At 45.5% G+C, this 19,225-nt stretch overlaps 1 protein-coding gene across 2 annotated transcripts in view; it reads left to right on the forward strand.

The window, feature by feature from the left end:
• Positions 1-19,225, forward strand: part of zswim8 (zinc finger, SWIM-type containing 8) — a 188,356-nt gene that overhangs the window by 154,724 nt on the left and 14,407 nt on the right. For both annotated transcript variants that reach the window (XM_078531005.1, XM_078531003.1), the window contains 6 exons: positions 630-867; positions 6,911-7,063; positions 13,001-13,223; positions 14,550-14,839; positions 16,732-16,955; positions 18,488-18,985. In XM_078531005.1, coding sequence (XP_078387131.1) covers positions 630-867; positions 6,911-7,063; positions 13,001-13,223; positions 14,550-14,839; positions 16,732-16,955; positions 18,488-18,985 — 1,626 coding nt within the window. The remainder of the gene's footprint in view (positions 1-629; positions 868-6,910; positions 7,064-13,000; positions 13,224-14,549; positions 14,840-16,731; positions 16,956-18,487; positions 18,986-19,225) is intronic.

Below are 19,225 nucleotides of genomic sequence, written 5' to 3' on the forward strand. Positions count from 1 at the left end.
ATGATTCCCTTGGCTGTGTGGTTGGGGGAGGAGGGCGGGGTCTAGAACCATGGGTCACAGTCTCAGAATAAAGGGCAGGCCATTGAGGACTGAGATGAGGAAGAATTTCTTCACTCAGAGGGTGGTGAATCTTTGGAATTCTCTACCCCAGAGGCTGTGCAGGCTCAGTCATTGAGTATGTCCAAGACAGAGATCGATAGATTTCTACATATTAAAAACATCCAGGGACACGGGGATAGTGCAGGGAAATGGGATTGAAGTAGAAGATCAGCCGTGATCTCACTGAATGGTGGAGTGAGCTTGAAGGGCCGAATGGCCTCCGCCTGCTGCTATTTCTTATGTTCTTCAGGTCCGATATATTTCAATTCACTTTGAGTGGGAAAATCCCACAAAATGGACTCGGGCAGCAGAAAATATTCAACTCATTAGTTTTACAGCAACAGTCGTAACCTGAGCAGGTTTAACAAATGCAGGGACCCTGATGACCTTGTGAATTCCCTGGACGCTTTTTAATACAGCTCCCTTCAGACTCTCCGCCGTGTTGGTTAAAACTTTGCTAAAGAGCCTGGCTTTTATAAAGGGTTTTCTTTTCTCTCCACCCGCCCCCGATGGAAATTTTCTCGTTCTAGATCCTGGACAAGTTGTTGGACAGAGAGAGCCAAACGCATAAACCTCAAACGTTGAGTTCGTTCTACTCGTCAAGCAAGCCACTGGCCGCCAGTCAGAAATCTCCATCAAAGCACGTGTCGCAGGCAGCCTCGAGTGTCCATCAGATGGCAAGCACATCCTCAGCACCTCAGCAAGCTAGCGTGGCAGCCCCCGTGCAGAACACTCCAACAGAGAACTTTCCGGAAGGATCCACACAAGGTATGATTTCCTCCTGCACTTACTTGTTTTCGACGCTTCACAAATGATTCAATGAATAAGCTGTCAAAAAGAATCATTTCTTCCCACTCAATTTCATTTTAAGAAACAAAACTTGAAAGATCATCTTCCATGATTGATGGGGCCTATAACATGGGTCCAATGCAGAGGTATGTGGCCATGCTCTTTGGGCCTGGGGTTGCCAACTCTGATCAAATGTTTTCCTGGTGGTTTCATCACATGATTTGCCCCCACGCTCCGGCCATTAGTCGGCCAACACATCCATCCTCGTGACATACGGCCTTCCTACACCAATTGGAAAGCAAAAAGACTCATTACCTGATTGGATGATGCTTGACCGTTAGCCAAACAGCCTTGCCCCACCCCCCCTCCCCATTTTCAATATTTTTATATCTGGTAAAGAGAAATGTTCAAAGAAAATGACAAAAAGAAAACTATCTTTTTTCACGTCCCCATGAATTTTCTCCAGGGTTGCACACAGCAATGTCCTGGAGATTGATCTTCAATTCCTGGAGACTCCAGGCCAATCCTGGAGGGTTCCCAACCCTAGGCACGCCTGATAGTTGAACCTGTGCAGTAATACAAGGCCAGCATTATAAGCCCCCTATTTACTTGCAGGAGAGCAACATCACATCTCTAGATGGGGGGTGGGAGGGGGGAGAATCACACTACAATATGTTGCTGTAGATAATGATGTCATTATAAATGCATTACAGCATAATTGTATTTTAAACAAATAGCCGAGAAATTGTATTTATTTTCCCTTTTACAGCAAAGAGCAAAAGGTGTCTTTACTGCAGCGATTGTACATAACTGCTTTCCCTCAGGGGGTCAGGATGATTCATCTCTTGTGCTTGCAGGGAAGGGCATGTTGTGCATTCTGTAGTAGTTATTGCTGAAGGTGGTGCAAACTCCTGTCACGCTGCGAGTGCTATATTCGGCTGTTTGTGCAGGCAGTGTGCACTGGGAGGGCTTGGATTTTCCATTTCATGCCTGGTGCCTTGGAAGTAATGACAAACCTGCCCCAGTAAATAACAAGGGTGCTGATGGAATGCCCTGTCAAGCCTCTGGAGGTTGCGGTTGGTTCCACCCCCTCTAAATAATTAAGGGCCTGATGAAATGATCCAGCGGTTCGAAGCTGGCTTAGGCCCTGGACTGGGTCCACAGGAATTCAGCGTGAGGTGGAACATTTGTAAATGGGTATTCAGCCGAGGTAAAGAGGGTCCAGGTCACCGCTGTTTGTGCTTTCAGCTTGATTTTTTTGGCGAAGGTAAAATTTCGCAGTTGATGGTGGCTGTGTTATTAGGGGTCCCGGCCAGGGGGAGTTATTCCGAGCTGAAAAGGAGTTTCCTCGACACGCTGGGATTTTCCGTTCCCACCGCGGCGCGTTCCCCAGCAGCGGAGGAGGCAAGGTATTCAAACCTCTCTCCACTTCGGCAGGACCGGAAGATCCCGCCGGCGGGAGGGGACTGGAAAACCCTGCCCCGCGGTGTTTGAAATTCAGCGCTGACGTCAGTTTTGCCCCCTGACATAGAATCACAGAATAAAAGAGCACACAAGTAGGCCATTCAGACCATCATGTCTCAAGCGTCTTGCGACACCATTGGCCATAAATAGCCCACGTATGAAACAAACTGCGGGAAATTTTTTTAACGCTAACTAATGTTTAGATTTTTCTTTATCCACGGCAACCCCTCGAGCGCTTGGGTGGACTTGCCAACCAATCAGCACCCTTTTCTCCTGTAGTATAAGTTGTTGGGAGTGTTTGAAATTTGGAATTCTTGCATTTGTCCTGGTGAGTGTGAGATGAAAAGCTTCAGCAACAAGTCTCTCTTCAGCGATATTTAAATTTATTTTGGTTAAAAAGGGGTAGGGTTGATGATGATCTTTAACCTGTACAGAAATTGTTCGTTTTTATGGATCCCTGTGTACACTGCATCCTAGATGTAAATCAATTTGGTCTTTACTTATTTAAATTCTCCTTTGATGTACGTCTCTTTGATAGTGCTGTGTTAACAAATTCACACCTGTGCTATCCATGTCCCTTTTCTCTGTGTAAAAAAAAATGGACTCAAAACCTCACGAGGGAAAGCTAAAATGTTATCTGAAGCAGGTTGGTGGAGATACGCTGAAGCATGTTGCTTGATGTAGAAGGATAACTGCATTTGTGAAGCCTTTAGGATGCACCGTGCGCTTCTGAACGGAGTCGAATTAAATATGGGGAGCCGAATTCCAAACTTGTATCATCCCATACCTGGCACCCGACATCCTGAATATGTGCACAAATATTTCTTGGAGATGGGAACTGTCTTTTATTAATTTGCAGTATTTATGATGATGGCCGTTAAGTAGATTTCAGTTGTGTTGCTGATGCATTCACTTATCTGCCATGCATTCAAAGTAGATGAACCTTTTAAAGCAGGAATGGAAGCTGGTTGATTATTTTTTTAAGCCTGTTGTGTGGATATATTTGCATTAAAATTTGCTTTAGTGTTTGACTGTAAGAGGAGCAGGTTCTAAAATCTGTTGATGATTATTATTGTTTATCCAACTTTTGCTGGCTTTACCCTTTCTAAGGGGATTTAATAAAAAACGACCCACGATGCATTCTGAACAAGGATTGTTAACAATCTCTCCTGTAAACTGTTCAACAACCTGTGGATGTTGCCCGCAAGATGGGGGAGATTGTTATCTCTCCATCTTTGCAGAACAAAAGATCTACTTTTCCCACTTTAACCGGGATTTTGTTTTTTTGCTTGTTCCCATGCCCCAGTTATCCAATTTGTAAACCAGCACTGGCTCTTCCCAGTAATGGCTTCCCTTTCTGCCTCACCACTGTTACCTCCAGTGCTCCCCCACCCACCCCCCCCCCTCCCACCCAACCAAGGATCTATCCATTCCGCCCTTCCTCTTATCTCCATGCTATCCCTTTGGTGTTAGCATCTGAAGACATGGCATTAGCTTCCACATCTAAGCTGATGAGTTCCAGTTCTACCTCACCACTACCGTCTCAACATCTGCACTGTCTCCTTGTCAGTCATCCATTCCAATATTAGCTACACTTCTCTTTAGTTGAATGTTAGGAAGACTTGAAACCCTTGTCTTCAGTCCCTGCTACAACCTTTCCATTGATTCCATTCCCCTCCTAGTCACTCTTTTTGTGACCTTCATGTCTCATTTCACCCAAGCATAGCTTCCGGTCCCTTGTCCTCTGCATCACAAACACTGTCTACTTCCATCTCCTGCATTGTCCACCTCTTGCCTCAGCCCATGTGTGGCTGTCACCCTCGTCCATGCCTTTGCCTCCTCCATTAAACATCAGCTGATCTAAAACTCTGCTGCCTGTATCCTAACTCAAGACAAGTCCTGCTCACCCACCACCGCACCCCCCCCATCCTTTCTAATCGACTCTCACTCCCAATCCCCAGCACCTCGGCGTTATAATTGACATCCTTATGTTTAAATCCCTCCATGGCCTCACCCGATAATTTTCCCTCAATCAACATCACACAAAACAGATTATCTGGTCATTGACATTTGTGGGAGCTTTCTGTGTGCAAATTGGCTGTCACGTTTCCTACATTACAACAGTGACTACACTGCAAATGTAATTCATTGGCTGTAAGACACTCTGGGTTATCCTGTGGTCATGTGCTGTGTAAATACAAGTTCTTTTTTTCAGTCTTTGTGCCCTCCGGTTCCTCTCTCCCTCTCTCCTTTTTAAGTGTTTCTTCAAAACTCCCCTTCACCCAAGCTGTGGGACACTCCCAATATCTCCTTCTGCTGACTTGACTTTGCTTGGGTTGGGCAAGGTGGGGGTTTTGGGGTGAGGGAGAAGCTTGTGCTCCAGGTTGCTATGCAACGCCCCTGCTGAAGTGTGAATATACACACCTTGGGCAAGGATGGGGTGAAGGTTTGCATTCCCCCCTCTGTTCAGAAAAGATTGAACATCTTACTAGTGTTTACCATTTGAACTTGAGGCTTGCACTATTTATAATGTATCTAGTAATGGATTTTGTAAAGTGATCCAAATCTCAGAAGCTACCATTGCAAGCAAGTAAGGTCCATCCTGTGTCCATTGGTGGAGAATGAGGACCGTGCCTGTAGAATGGTCCACCCTTGTTTATGGATTGCAATCTTTTCTTGAACATGAGGATTAGATGGATCCGTATGGAGCTAAATTAGCATTCGGAACATGCCGTGCTGTACTGTCTGTGGATATCTGTTGCGTCAATGGTAGAGGAAAAGGAAGTAGAGCAAATTGATTGAGAAGGAGTTGGCCTTAATCCCAGATTCAATTCCCAAGGTGTAACTGCAAGTGTCTTTGATCTTACCAATGTATAAACATGTGAACAGAAATTTTATGTATAATCTATTTCAACAGGACATAATATGACCCTTGGATTGGTCCCAGTGAATTGTTGATTTTGGTGCTGTGTCTACACTGTTTCTAGGTGATTTGTTTGAACCTTGTTTCAGCCCACTGGTATCCTTGGACGCACCATTTCTCATGTCTTTAGCACTCAAAGGCAATCATGAAGTCCATTATCTTGCTATTTATTTCACTGCCACTCCTGTGCTCATTGACCTACATTGGCTCCCAGTGGAGCAACACCTTGACTTAAAAATTCTCAATCTTGTTTACAAGTCCCTCCTTTGCCTTGCCCCTCCCTATCTCTGTAATCTCCAGCCCCACACCCCTACGAGATGTCTCTGCTCATCTAATTCTGTCCTCTTGTCCCGATTTTAATTGCTCCGCGGTTGGTGGCTGTGCCTTCAGCACGATCCAAAAGTCCGGAATCCCCCCATTAACCTCTCCGACTCTCTGCCTCTCTTTCTTCCTTTAAGATGCTACTTTGGACTTACATCTTTGACTAAGTTTTTGACCATCTGTCCTAATATTGCCTTATGTATCTTGATGTCTAATTTTGCTTTTAAGCTCTCCCATGGAGCACTTGATGTTAAAGGCGCTATGTAAATATAAGCTGTTGAATATAATTACCTTAATAGTTTTGTGTGTATGTTTATAGGTATGTGATGTGGTGAAGATAAATATAATTACATGATGGGGGATGGCGGTAATGTCACTGGACTAGTAATCCAGAGGCCTCGGTTCCAATCTCACCACAGCAGCTGGTAGTATTCAGTTCAATGAATAAACCTGGAATTGAAAGCCTGTCATCAGTGACATGAAACCATCAACGATTGTCATAAAATCCCATCTGGTTCACTAACATGCTTTGGGGAAGGAAATCTGCCGTCCTTACCCAGTCTGGCCAACGTGTGACTCCAGACCCACAGCGATGTGGTTGACTCTGCCCCCTGAAATGGCCGAGCAAACCACTCAGTTCAAGGGCAGTTAGGGATGGGCAACCAATGTTGGCCTTGCCAGTGACACCCAAACCCCCTGTGAAAGAATAGATTTTTAAAAAAAGAGAGCAGGAAGTAAATTGGAACGTTGTGAGGTGAATTTGGTTCTGGACTAGCTTAAATCAATCAGGAAAAAGGGTTATGGACTGTTTTTTTTGTGTTGTGGACACGTTCAAGGTGCTTGCTCCATTATTCTATTTATAGAAAGAAGACTCTTTGAGTAAGGATTAAACTGTGAAGGGTGTTCAAACACGTCTTTCAGATATAAACTGGAGTAGTTAGGAGTTTTGTGAACTGTAATACCATCGCCAGATTTACACCCACTAAACATTTTCACTTCACAGCATTTTGAAGCTGTAGTTTTTCTAGAGGATGTGAAATTTCCTCATTGGCTGAGTTTGCTTAAGGTGCAATTTTGATGGTGCAAGTAATTGAATTAATGTTCATTACAGCAGTTTAATTAAAAAAGATGGCGATTGTTGAACATGGGCGATGAAATTTGGACATTTTATATCATTATCCCTGTTAAACAATTGTTGCTGCTTCCTCTGTCCTCGGTTCTCCACCCCCACCCCCCTCAAATCTCCTCTTGAAAATGTAGCTTCAAGAGCCACCTGCCTGTTTACTGACTGTGGGCGTTTGATTTCACACGCAGAGAATGTTCAGCGCACCCCCAGCGAACCACCAGGCGAGACTGGCACTTTCAAACAGGAGGGGAAGATCCCGAGTCGATTGACGCTCGGCAGCAGAGGTGGATACAATGGGCGATGCTGGGGATCGCCAGTCAGGCAGAAGAAAAAGCACACAGGTATGCACAATGCGCGATTGCAGCTCTTTCATATCTGACCACCTCCTTTTATTTTGTGATGTTCTCTCACAGAGTTGGATCTGGCTCGGAGTGTAAGGCAGTTTAAAGAAAAAACAATTCTCAGACTAGCTGACTGTTCCTTAATTTTAACTCCACTGGGACTCGTGTTGTACTTTTTAAATGTTATTACAAGCTGACCTTACCAGTTCAGTCGCTGTGCAAGTAATTTAGACTGAGAAATGTGGAACTTCTCTATTGATTGTGTGTGCCCTCAGTTTCCTAATGAATAAGGTTTTCAGGAAGAAAAAAATATGTAATGATTGTTAATCTTAATTCTTGGCGATGGTTGCAAAACAAATTGCTCTGGTTTACATCGTTCCACCACCGCCACTCCCCCACCTTTATCTCTCCTGAGCATGTTCATGGTCTCCTTGGAGATGACTCGGTGAGTTAACCTTCAGCACCTCACCCCAAGTGTTTGGGAGTCATGAGGAAATTCAGAATATGAATGTCAGCATCCTAGTCAAAGGCAGTGAACAACGGAAACACGATCAATCCTGGTCCTCGCTCCATGTGCAGTTTGAGCAAAGGATTTTATTGGACTGATCCTCCTCCACACCCCATGCTACCCATCCCATCAACCCAGCTGCCAATTGTAGCACACTTCCTGGGCGCAGCCTGGATTCGAACCTGGAACTATCCTGGTTTGCATAGCTCAGTTAATGCATTAAATAAATTATTGAGGAGTGAGTTCACGTGGCTTCAAAGGTTATTGTCTTGTATGCTAATCAGGTAACTGCCTTTGTCGGTTTGGGATTTCACTTCTCTTTGAAGAGATTTTTAAGGGCCATGTCTTATTGAAATGCTCAGGCGTTTTGTGATTATTTTTAATGTTAATTTATAACCTCATCTAATTAGAGGGAGACAAAAACAGAAAATGCTGGAAAAACTCAGCAGGTCTGTGGAGAGAGGAACAGAGTTGACGTTACGAGTCCATATGACCCTTCTCCAGAGCTGGAGAGAAGTGGAAAAGTGATGAAATTTATACTGTTTAAGGGGGTGGGGCAGGTGGAGCTGGATGGAAGGCCGGCGATAGGTGGGGACGAAGGAGGGATTGATAAAGATGCCATGAACAAAAGGACAAAAGGGATTGTTAATGGTAGTGGTGAGGGATAAAAAAGGTGCTGATAGTGACATAAAGGTAAGAAAGCAGAATGTGATAATAGAACAAGGGTAAGCACTCTGTGAAAGAACAACATGGAACAAATAACAGACGGCCCTGTAGGGGATGGGGTCGGGGGAGGGGATGGTGGCATCAACTCTGTTTCTCTCTCCACCGACGCTGTCAGACCTGCTGAGTTTTTCCAGCATTTTCTATTTTTGTTTCAGAATTCCAGCATCCGCGGTATTTTGCTTTTATCTTAACTGGACTGGGGTCTGTCACTCCTCCACTGGTTTCTATTGGCGATGCAATGCCAGTGTGAGGTTAGTTTAGTTTGTGTTATTGAGTTAGTGTTTAGACCCTGTATTCACATTGAGGGTCTCCAGTGGAATTCTAGTCTTTCCTGTTTGCTTTCTGTCAAAGCTGTCAAACCAAAGCTCTCAGCGGTGGTTAGTTTCGGCGGTGGTTAGTTTCGGCGGTGGTTAGTTTCGGCGGTGGTTAGTTTCGGCGGTGATTGGTTTCGGCGGTGGTTAGTTTCGGCGGTGGTTAGTTTCGGCGGTGGTTAGTTTCGGCGGTGGTTAGTTTCTGTGGCTGGGCAAGTGAGAGGCCTTTAGGTTAATGCTGCCCATGGAAGTTCCTGCTTCATATTGACAGCTGCTGTTGACCGCACTCCTTCAATGTAAAATATCCTTTTCTCGTATGTGTCTAGCTTTAATCCCGCTATAGCCTGTAGATAATTTCTTAACTTGGAGCCCTGAAATAACGAGGTAAAAATGGAGCCGTGTGATTCCCGATCCCTTAATTCAGGGCTACTCTGAATCGGGTCTTGTTGGGCGGCCTTTTTGGCTAAGTGTGGACCTGGTGTTTTATAAATGTCTGCAATTGCCTAAAACTATGAGAGTAATGACCTAATGACGTCCTCCATAATCTAGAGTTCATCCTGTTCAAACAGTTAAATTATCTTTTTATTCTCTTGTGGGATGTGACTGTTGCCGGTAAGGTCCATTGTTTACTAGGCCATTCCAGAGGGCAGCTAAGAGTCAACCACATTGTTTTGCGTCTGGAGTCACATGTCACACCAATAAGGATGGCAGATTTCCTTCTCCTTATTTAAGGAAGGATGTAAATGCGTTTGAAGTAGTTCAGAGAAGGTTTACTAGACTAATACCTGGAATGGGCGAGTTGTCTTCTGAGGAAAGATTGGACAGGCTGGGCTTGTGTCCACTGGAGTTTAGAAGAGTAAAGAGGCAACTTGATTGAAACCTTTAAGATCCTGAGGAGTCTTGAGAGGGTGGATGTGGAGAGAATGTTTCCCCTGGTGGGAGAATCTAGAACTGATTGAAAATAAGGGACAGAAATTTTAGGTCGGTGAGTCCGGGATTGACCGGTGAACGGACTGCGATCAGCCCCCGACCGCGATTTCACGTTGGCTGGCCCGTTAACGGCCAGCAAGAGTGAAGCACGCACTGAGAAAGCTCAGTGCTGCCTGGGTGGGGGCAAAGGAGGGTGGGCGTGGGCGAGGGCTGAAAAACATTAAATGAAGTTTTTAAAATCAGGAAAAAAAAATGTCCAAGCATCACAATCAGTCACCTGAACATACAGATTATAAAAATGCTGTCCGTAGATTTTTATTTTTCTTTCATTTAATAATGGATGAGGTTTCATGGAAAATGCACTCTGCCTGGCCGATTTGCCCACGAAATATCGGAGACAATTGAACCTTTAATAACTTTAATTGGCCTCTTAACTGTCGGTGGGCGCACTTCCAACTTTTGCGTGTGCCCGCCCACCGAAATATCACACGAGCGCTGGATGACATCGGGATGGTTGTCCGCATCACCTTGTGCGATTTTGTGTCTGATCAGGTCGGACAGGCGCCCACCTGATCAGTGTAAAATTCTTCCCAAGGGGTCACCCGTTTAAGACCGAGGGGAGGAGAAACCTTTTCTCTGAGGGTAGTGAGCCTTTGGAACTCTCTTCCTCAAAAAGCACAGGTATGTGGGAGGCTTCATTCAGCTCAGCCGCGATCTTATTGAATGGTGGAGCAAGCTTGAGGGGCCGAATGGCCTCCTCCTGCTCCTAATTTTTATGTATGTATTAGAACATGTATGTGTTATTGGAGAAATAGATGGGTTTTTGCAGCAATCGACGATATTTGTCATGGTCACCATTACTGAGACTAGCTTTATATTCCAGATTTATTAATTGAATTTAAATTCTACCCATTTCCGTGGTGGGATTTGAACCCATATCCCCGCAGCATTAGCCTGGGCCCCTGTGCTGCTGGTTCAGTGATATTGCCGCTATCCCACCGTCTCCCCCTATATTATAAAAACAAGGAATTTGGGCATCTGAGGCTGAAGTCACCTCACCTGAAAGTCACCTCACCTGAAAGTCACCTCACCTGAAAGTCACCTCACCTGAAAGTCACCTCACCTGAAAGTCACCTCACCTGAAAGTCACCTCACCTGAAAGTCACCTCACCTGGAGTCACCTCACCTGGAGTCACCTCACCTGCACAAATCAGTTCTGCCATTTTGTTTTTACTTTTGATTCTTTTTCAAAATATTTTTTGGAAACCCTATTTTAAAAAAAAATAAATAACGGGGCCTTGGAGCTAATGCAATGTCAGTTCTACACACCCGTGCGCTCACATCACGATGGTACCAAACCCACCGGACACACCTAACAGGCAGGGGCCTGGGAGGCGTCTAATCAGACACACGAAAGTCTGATTCTTAGACGCTGTTGAGTTGAGTTGTGACCAGAAGCAAGTGAGTCGAAGGTGAGGGGATGTAGCATTTGCTCACGTTACTGCTTCATCAGGGCAACAGCACCCGTGCCCATGTGACTGGATTAAGATGGTGCCAGGGCAGCAGTAACATAAACACTGCCAGCCAGAGAGCCCAGCACCCGGGACAAGCCTCGCTCGAGTTGCCCCAAGTAGAATGCGATCAGCAGGATTCTGCACTGGAATATGGAATCCCTGCCAACTTGGACCCATTTGAGATGCTGCATTTTAAATTAAAAAGCAGTGACTCATCAAAGGAAGGCTTTAGACTCCCCTTGGGAAGAGGGGTCTGCCTCGCGATCTAACAGCAGAATTTATTAATGGATGGTAATTCAGAAATCTAAAGGCCTGTAGAAGTGTTGGTCGGTGATGTGCCTCAATGAGCTAAATCAAAAACAAAATTAAAATGAAAAAACTTGATGCTGTGATGTCCCCATAGATTCTCATACATAGTCAGATCCCCTCAGAGGTCAAATAGTTTGACCGAGCCATTGGGGATAATGGCCCTCGGCGTCAGTCCTATTCCCCTTGGAGCACTTGGCTTTCTAGCTTTGGAGACTATTTGAGTAAATGTGTTTTTTCCATCAATTCCTTTTTGTTTTTCTTTTTCTCCTCTCTCTTGCAGCCTTTTACCTTTATTCCCTTTTTAGAACAATGGCTTGTTTGTTTCATCTCTGAATTTCTGACTTAAAAGGCTAATTGGTGTGAATTTGCCACAGTAAATACTTGATTTAAATGATGCAGCATCATAAGATTTTTTTTGGTCTATTCATTCATGGAACATGGGCATCGCATCACTGGCTGGGCCAGCATTTATTGCCCATCCCTAGTTGCCCTTGAGAAGGTGGTGGTGAGCTGCTGCCTTGAACTGCTGCAGTCCATGTGATGTAGGTACACCCACAGTGCTGTTAGGAAGGGAGTTACATGATTTTGACCCAGCAACAGTGAAGGAACGGTGATATATTTCCAAGTCAGGATGGTGAGTGACTTGGAGGGAAGCTTCCAGGTGGCGGTGTTCCCATGTGTCTGCTGCCCTTGTCCTTCTAGGTGGTAGCAGTCGTGGGTTTGGAAGCTGCTGTCTAAGGGACCTTGGTGCACATGGTACACACTGCTGCTACTGTGCATCAGTGGTGGAGGGAGTGAATGTTTGTGGAAGGGGTGCCAATCAAGTGGGCTGCATTGTCCTGGTTGGTCTCAAGCTTCTTGTGTGTTGTGGGAGCTCATCCAGGCAAGTGGAGGGTATTCCATCACACTCCTGACTTGTGCCTTGTAGATGGTGGACAGCCTCACGCAAACCTGTCTTGGGAAGGCTAAGCCCTTTTAACGCTGCTGGATCTCACAACAGTTCATTTTATGAATCAAGTTTAATTGTAAATATGTTTACATCTACTTGCAGTGATTCCTTTTAATACAAAATTTCTTCCGATTTGGATAGGATTTCAATTGGATCAGGAGTGATGCAAACTACATTGCGTTATATGACTTTCTAGATGCTTTTACCTGTAGCCCAATTTGCCTTGGCAGCTGTCATTGTACTAGTTTAATAGGCAGTGCTGTGTGGTGACAAGACAATCAATGTCTCTTATCTAGATGTCCCTTTATTCTGGTGTTATGGAGAATTTGTATTTAGTGTAGTGGATACTTACTTCAGTTTGAATTGGGCAGTGCATGGATTATGTGACTATAATGTGGCTTATTAAACTTGATCACAAAGCTTATACAATGTCCAAAAGGGGTACCTGGCACCCAAGTTCCTTTGGCATTTGATCGTCCCAAAAATAAGTCTTCTAGGGCTAGTGGCGTGGAGCTGTGCGTTGCCAGAACCAGTGCACAGTGTGTAGTTGTGAGCGGGCACAGGTTTAGCTCTGTGTCGCCCACACCCTTGAGTTCACAATCTCGGTCTGATCAGGTAGACGGGGTTGGAGGAATTGAAATTTGCACTTAGTTTTTTTTCCTTCTCTGTTAACGTTTTCTGCTCCGAAAGGCATGGCCAGCATTGACAGCAGCGCTCCCGAGACCACCTCGGACAGCTCCCCCACGCTGAGTCGCCGGCCAATCCGCGGAGGGTGGGCGGCCGCATCCTGGGGAAGAGGACAGGACAGTGACAGTATCAGCAGCTCATCGAGCGACTCCCTAGGATCATCCTCCTCCAGCGGCAGTCGAAGGGCCAGTGGTGGCGCTCGCACAAAAAGCACTGACGTTGGGAGGTAAGATCAAAGTTCAACTCTTTTTTAAAAATAAAAAAAAATATTTTTGGAAAGCTATTTAATCATGTTTTTGTTTCCATCTCCTGCAATTATTTATAGCAATACATCAAATTTTCAGCACAGAAACAGGCCATTCAAGCCAGTTGATCTGTGCCAGTGTTTATCCTCCACACGGACTACCACCCGCCCTTTTTCACCAAACCCTGCCAGCGTATCTTTCTATCCCTTTCTCCCTCTTGCACTCACCTACTTGTGTTTGAAGTTTCCTTATGTTCTTCAGTGTCAATCTTTATCGGATAACGCTCCTGTGAAGCACCTTGGGAAGTTTTACTGTGTTAAAGATGCTATATAAATGCAAGCTTTTGCTGATATAGAGTAAAAGGGGCAGTTTTATCTCTCGCAAGGGTAATAAACTTAAGAGGAGATACCTAGGCTGCTTAGCTTGAAAGAGGCCACTGTCAGGTGATCCTGGGATTAGATAAATACGAGGTAGATCCAGAACAATGCTTCAATTGCCTGTGAAAGTAGACATTACTACTTTTATAATCGCCTAAACTTAATGTGAGAAAGAAAGTTCATCACTCAAAGTGATCAACATATGGGATGAACTCTTGGATAAGGTCATGGACGTTTAGTAAACAGTTGGATGCTGTGACTGGCTGGGTGGCGGCGGGTGTGGTTAAGGGGATCTGTCAGGTGAATGGATGGATGAACTAAGATGGACCAAATGGATTTTCTAATTTGTCTCTATCCTGTAGATGTAAAAAGCTTGGAACCAAAGGCAGTTTTGCTCATCAAACCTACTGCCATCCTAAAGATGTTGGCCCCTCCTAATTGAGCCTAATACATAAAACAAAAGCCATGGGGGGAACAATAGTTCCCTGGTGCATTCTCGATGCCAATCAGGTCTGCTTGCCAACCAATCAACTCCCTTTTCTCAGAGCAGCATCAATTTTTGTTCCCTTTGAAATTTGGCATTCTTCCATCGGTCCTGATGAGTGCAAGATGAAAATCGTGAACAGCATGTCTCTCTTGTTTCAGTAACACTCAGATTTTGTACAGCCAAGTGGCAGTTTGATAGATTTTTATTAAGCAAGGGTATTAAGGGTTACAGGACCAAGGTGGGTGGATGGGGTTGAGATGCAGATCATCCATGATTGAATAGATATTAATTACATTATTTACAATTAATTATTATTAACCCACAAATACCTGCATTTAACCATCTAGTAACACTACACGCTGTAGAACAACATTAGTTGAATTATATCTAAGCTTACCTTGGATGTGCTGAATGTGATTGTTTTTGGTTTGTTTCTCTTCCAGATACAAAGGCAGACGTCCGGAATGCCATGCTCCCCATGTACCCAACCAGCCATCTGAAGCAGCTGCCCATTTTTACTTTGAGCTTGCAAAGACTGTCCTTATTAAAGCAGGAGGCAACAGCAGCACATCCATTTTTACCCACCCTTCAGCCAGTGGAGGACACCAGGGTCCCCATCGCAACCTCCATCTCTGTGCGTTTGAAATTGGGCTGTACGCACTGGGATTGCACAATTTTGTGTCGCCAAACTGGCTCTCGAGAACTTACTCTTCCCATGTCTCCTGGATTACAGGTTTGAGAAAAAAAAAACACCTTAGTGACAACAAATTAAGGTCCGGCCCTTGTGTAATGTTCAGCTCTTGGAGTTAACCGGCCGCACCATGACTGTGGTTTCTCTGCGCACGGAGGATGTTCTTGTTGTATATCTGTCCACTGTGTTGAACCTTTGCTCTGCAGGCAAAAGGAACATGTCCAGGCATCGCGCCTTTTATGAATTAAACAAAAGCATGGGGGAACAATAGGTCCCTGGCCCATTCTCCATGGCAATGCCTTGACCAATCAGAGTTGATTTACCAACCAATCAGCACCCTTTTCTCATGTATAAATTGTTGCTCCCTTTGAAATTTTGTATTCTTGTGTTTGTCCTGATGAGTGCAAGTTGAACAGCTTCAACAGTATGTCACCTTTTTTTTAGCAATACTTAAATCTTTGAATTGTTATGAATTCTATCAACAATAATCTGTGTTCTTCTGTAGTTTTTCAAGCTACATTTTTCCAACTTGGTCACAATCTTGGAATTTCCCAAGGTTGAAGGTTAAAAGCCGATGCGCTGTCACTCAGTGGCCCCTACCCAGCATCTCTCTGGCTTTCAGTTGAAGAGATGGGGATGCTGGACTAGGCACTGAAAAGGTACCTGATTATCCACCTGATCCCTAACCTTGGGAATGGCAAAGTACCAGAGTGATGGAGTTCCCTCCAAGGAAGTGGTAACATTTATAGTTTGTATTAAAAGATGAAGTGGAGGTCGGCCCAAACACAGCACAAGACCATTCTAGGGCCGCATTCTGGAGTATTTGTTTGGGGTAATCATATTTCCTCTGGTCCTTCTTTCAATGTGGCTGTTTCATGTGGTTTTCAGATCTGCTCCTTTGCTGCCAGGTGTAAAAAGTAGCTCAGTGCCGGTGCCTGCAAATGTATCCAGCTGCCAATGAATGCACTGGTGCTGTTGGTCATTGATGTGCAGAGAATTTGAGGCACAAACTCTTTTCTTCCACACTAACACATTATGTTGACATTGTGGTTCTCAATTAGACTCTTGGGGCTGCATTTTACATGCCTTCGTGGGGCATGATTTTGGTGGGGGAGGCACATAAAATAGGGCAAGTGCCCAACTTTCCCTCACACCCCCCCCGAGCTCAACCCCATAATATTGGGGGTGGGCAGGTGCAGGAATCAGGTAAATAATCAAGGGTCAATTAGGCTTGTTACCCAGCCAGTTGACCCTGATAATATGCTGCCCACACCAGGCTTGGGCAGTCGGGCGGGGGTGGGCAGGCTGATGACTGATTTTTCTTTTAAAAAAAAATTCTTCAGAGAATGGGAAGAAAGCGGGGGCTTCTATCTTCAGGGGTTACCCTTTTCACAGCGCTGTGAAACCCCCCCTTCCCCACCCCCCCACAACAAAGATAGAACCCCCCTCCCCTTTTCTTCCTACCTGCCTGCTGTCTTAAACCCACCGCCCCTACCCTCTCATCCACCTCCCTAACCTGCCCAAATCCTCCCTGCCCAAAGCCCTGGACTTACCTGTTTCCAGGGATCCATTGAACTGCCCTCTGCTTCCTCGTTGCAGTCCCGGCAGCGCCCACTAATGTGCTCTTGGCGCTGCTCTGGGACTGATGGAGCTATTGGACAATTGGATTGGCCGGCAGATCCTGAGGGCGGGACTCCCTCCTCAGTGAGGGGTGGAAGACCCATATTGCCCCCGTTTAGCTTGCCCTGGGGTGGGTCGGCTCCATACCATCTGCGCCCCCATCCCCCCCCAACCCTATAACATTCAGCCCATGGTCAAGGCAATTGAGCCATTTCAGATGTTTCTTTACCCCCTCCCCATTTTTTTTTTTTAAGTGACCATTTTAGTTTTCTGTGGTGTTAATAATTGCTTTTGAATCTCTTCAAATGCAATAGGCCAGGCGATGGAAATTGGTAGTGCGGCACTGAACATTTTGGTCGAATGTTGGGATGGTCACCTCACACCCCCGGAAGTGGCATCTTTAGCAGACCGTGCATCACGTGCCCGGGATCCCAACATGGTCCGAGCTGCAGCAGAGTTGGCTTTGAGCTGCCTACCCCACGCCCACGCTCTGAACCCTAACGAGATCCAAAGAGCATTGGTTCAATGCAAGGAGCAAGTATGTTTAGTCCACTACACTGACAAGACTGTTGATTTTACTCCAATTAAGTATATGGTATAATTAATCTTGGTATAATTACTTATCGTAAAAGATTAGTGTAGACACGATTGCAGTGATGGATGTTGTGTGCGTTGGCTTGGTTTAGTTGGTAGCTCCTATTTCTTCTGGGTTGAAACGTCGCCTGTTCAAGCCTTGTACCGGAGGATTTGCCACGATCTCTGGACTTTCACTCAAAGGACAGACCTAAGGGATTGTTGCATTGTGAGAGGTGCCACCTTTTTGAAGTAGCAGTTAAACCAAAGCCCCATCTGCCTGCTCTTGTGGATCAGGCAGGTGTCAACAATCCCAAGGTACCGTTCACAGAAGAGCAAAGAACTGGGATCCCATTCAACAATCCTCCCTCAACTGGCATCACTAAAAACAGTGTAACTCATAGTTGACTGTTGGATCTTAATGCTATCCTTGCACGTCAAAGCTATTCATTTCATGTTTGGGCCATTTCTGAGAGGCATGGGGCTTTGTTTATATATTTTTTTGAGTTTTCTTCCTCTTCTCCCTGCTGCCTTCCTCCTCCCCTCTTCCCCTTCGCCCCTTCATTCCCTCCTCCACCCCCACACCGTCCTCTCCAGCACCACCTTGAGTGCAATTAGGAATGGGCAATAAGTGCTGGCCTCTCTAGTGATGCCCACATCCCATGAATCAGTAAATAAAAACTCACTCACTCAGCTTTCAGCTTCTTTGCAATTCCATGCACTTTATGCCGCTTTTTTCCAAAGGCAATAAATGTAACTCTGAAACCTTCCTGGAACCATTGTTGCCATGAGGTCATAATAGGAGCAGGAGTAGGCCATTCAGCCCCTTGAGCCTGCTTGCCATTCAATGAGATCATGGCTGATCTGATGATGGCCTTAACTCCACTTTCCTCTCTGTCCCCCATAACCCTTGACTCCCATGTCGATCAAAAATCTGTCTAACTCAGCCTTGAACCTATTCAATGACCACTGTTTTCTGGGGAAGAGAATTCCAAACACGAGTGACCCTCTGAGAGAATGAATTCCTCCTCATCTCCATCTTAAATGGGGGACCCCTTTTTTTTTAAGCTGTGCCCCCTTGAGATTCCCCCACAAGGGGAAACATCCTCTCAACATCAACCCTGTCAAGCCCGCTCAGAATCTTAAACATTTCAATAAGACCACCTCTCGTTCTTCTGAATTCCAATCACACATCCATTGTATTTTTGAGCAACTGATACATTGCACCCAAGATACTTTTTGCAGATGGTTAAGAGATCCTTCGTCAACAGCTAACCGTCCTTAACTAGCTCTTGTAGTATTATGGCAATGTAAACATGAGTGTGAGCGACGTATCCATTCCACAGCTGGGCTGAGGTGTTGATTTGTGTGTGTGTGCGTGTGAGAGAGAGAGAGAGAAGCTTATTGAAATTTTCAGTCTAATGTGACAGCTCTGTTTGGGCTGAATTGCCTGTTTCTGTGCTCTACATATTCTATTGTTATGTTATTGTTGCCCAGGATAACACCATGTTGGAGAAGGCTTGTATGGCAGTGGAGGAAGCTGCCAAAGGCGGTGGTGTTTACCCCGAGGTGCTCTTCGAGGTCGCCCATCAGTGGTACTGGCTCTATGAGCAAACAGCTGGCGGCTTGCAGCAGCAACGGGAAATGTCGGCAATCGGCGGCCGTGGATCTCACGAGGCGGGCAGGGCAGCCACGGAACACTCGCCGTTAACCGACGGCTCAGCCACAGTGACGGTGGCGGCTACGGTAACGGCAACTGCCGTCGTGCCGGTCATCACTGTCGGATCCACCATGTACCAACAGCACACCATAGCCGGGACGGCAATCGCACATCCCCACGGACAGGTCTTCCCAACCAGCCCAGCCATGACCCATCCCTACACTACAATCCAAACTCATATACCATCTGTCTGTAACGCTGCCTACCTGGGACATCCGATACAACATGTCCCTCGACCTGCAATTTTTCCTGTTGCTGGAGCTGCCTATCCTCAGGTACTTCAATACAGTACCAGTCATTTCAAAGGGTTAGGGAGGGGGGGTTCTGTGTAAATGCACTAATAATAAGATTTGGAACAGCAATATCAAAACCCCCAAGCAGATTGCATCATCAATGCATTCGTTTGAAATTGTGCCCTAGGCTGAATAAGCCATAAAGAAATGACACCTCTGATATCTTTTACATTCATGTGTTTGGAGATGCAGTTAAATATCTCCACATTCTCTGGTCTATTG

This window comes from Cetorhinus maximus, chromosome 27, assembly GCF_964194155.1.
Source record: "Cetorhinus maximus chromosome 27, sCetMax3.hap1.1, whole genome shotgun sequence".
NCBI classification, from domain to species: Eukaryota; Metazoa; Chordata; class Chondrichthyes; order Lamniformes; family Cetorhinidae; genus Cetorhinus; species Cetorhinus maximus.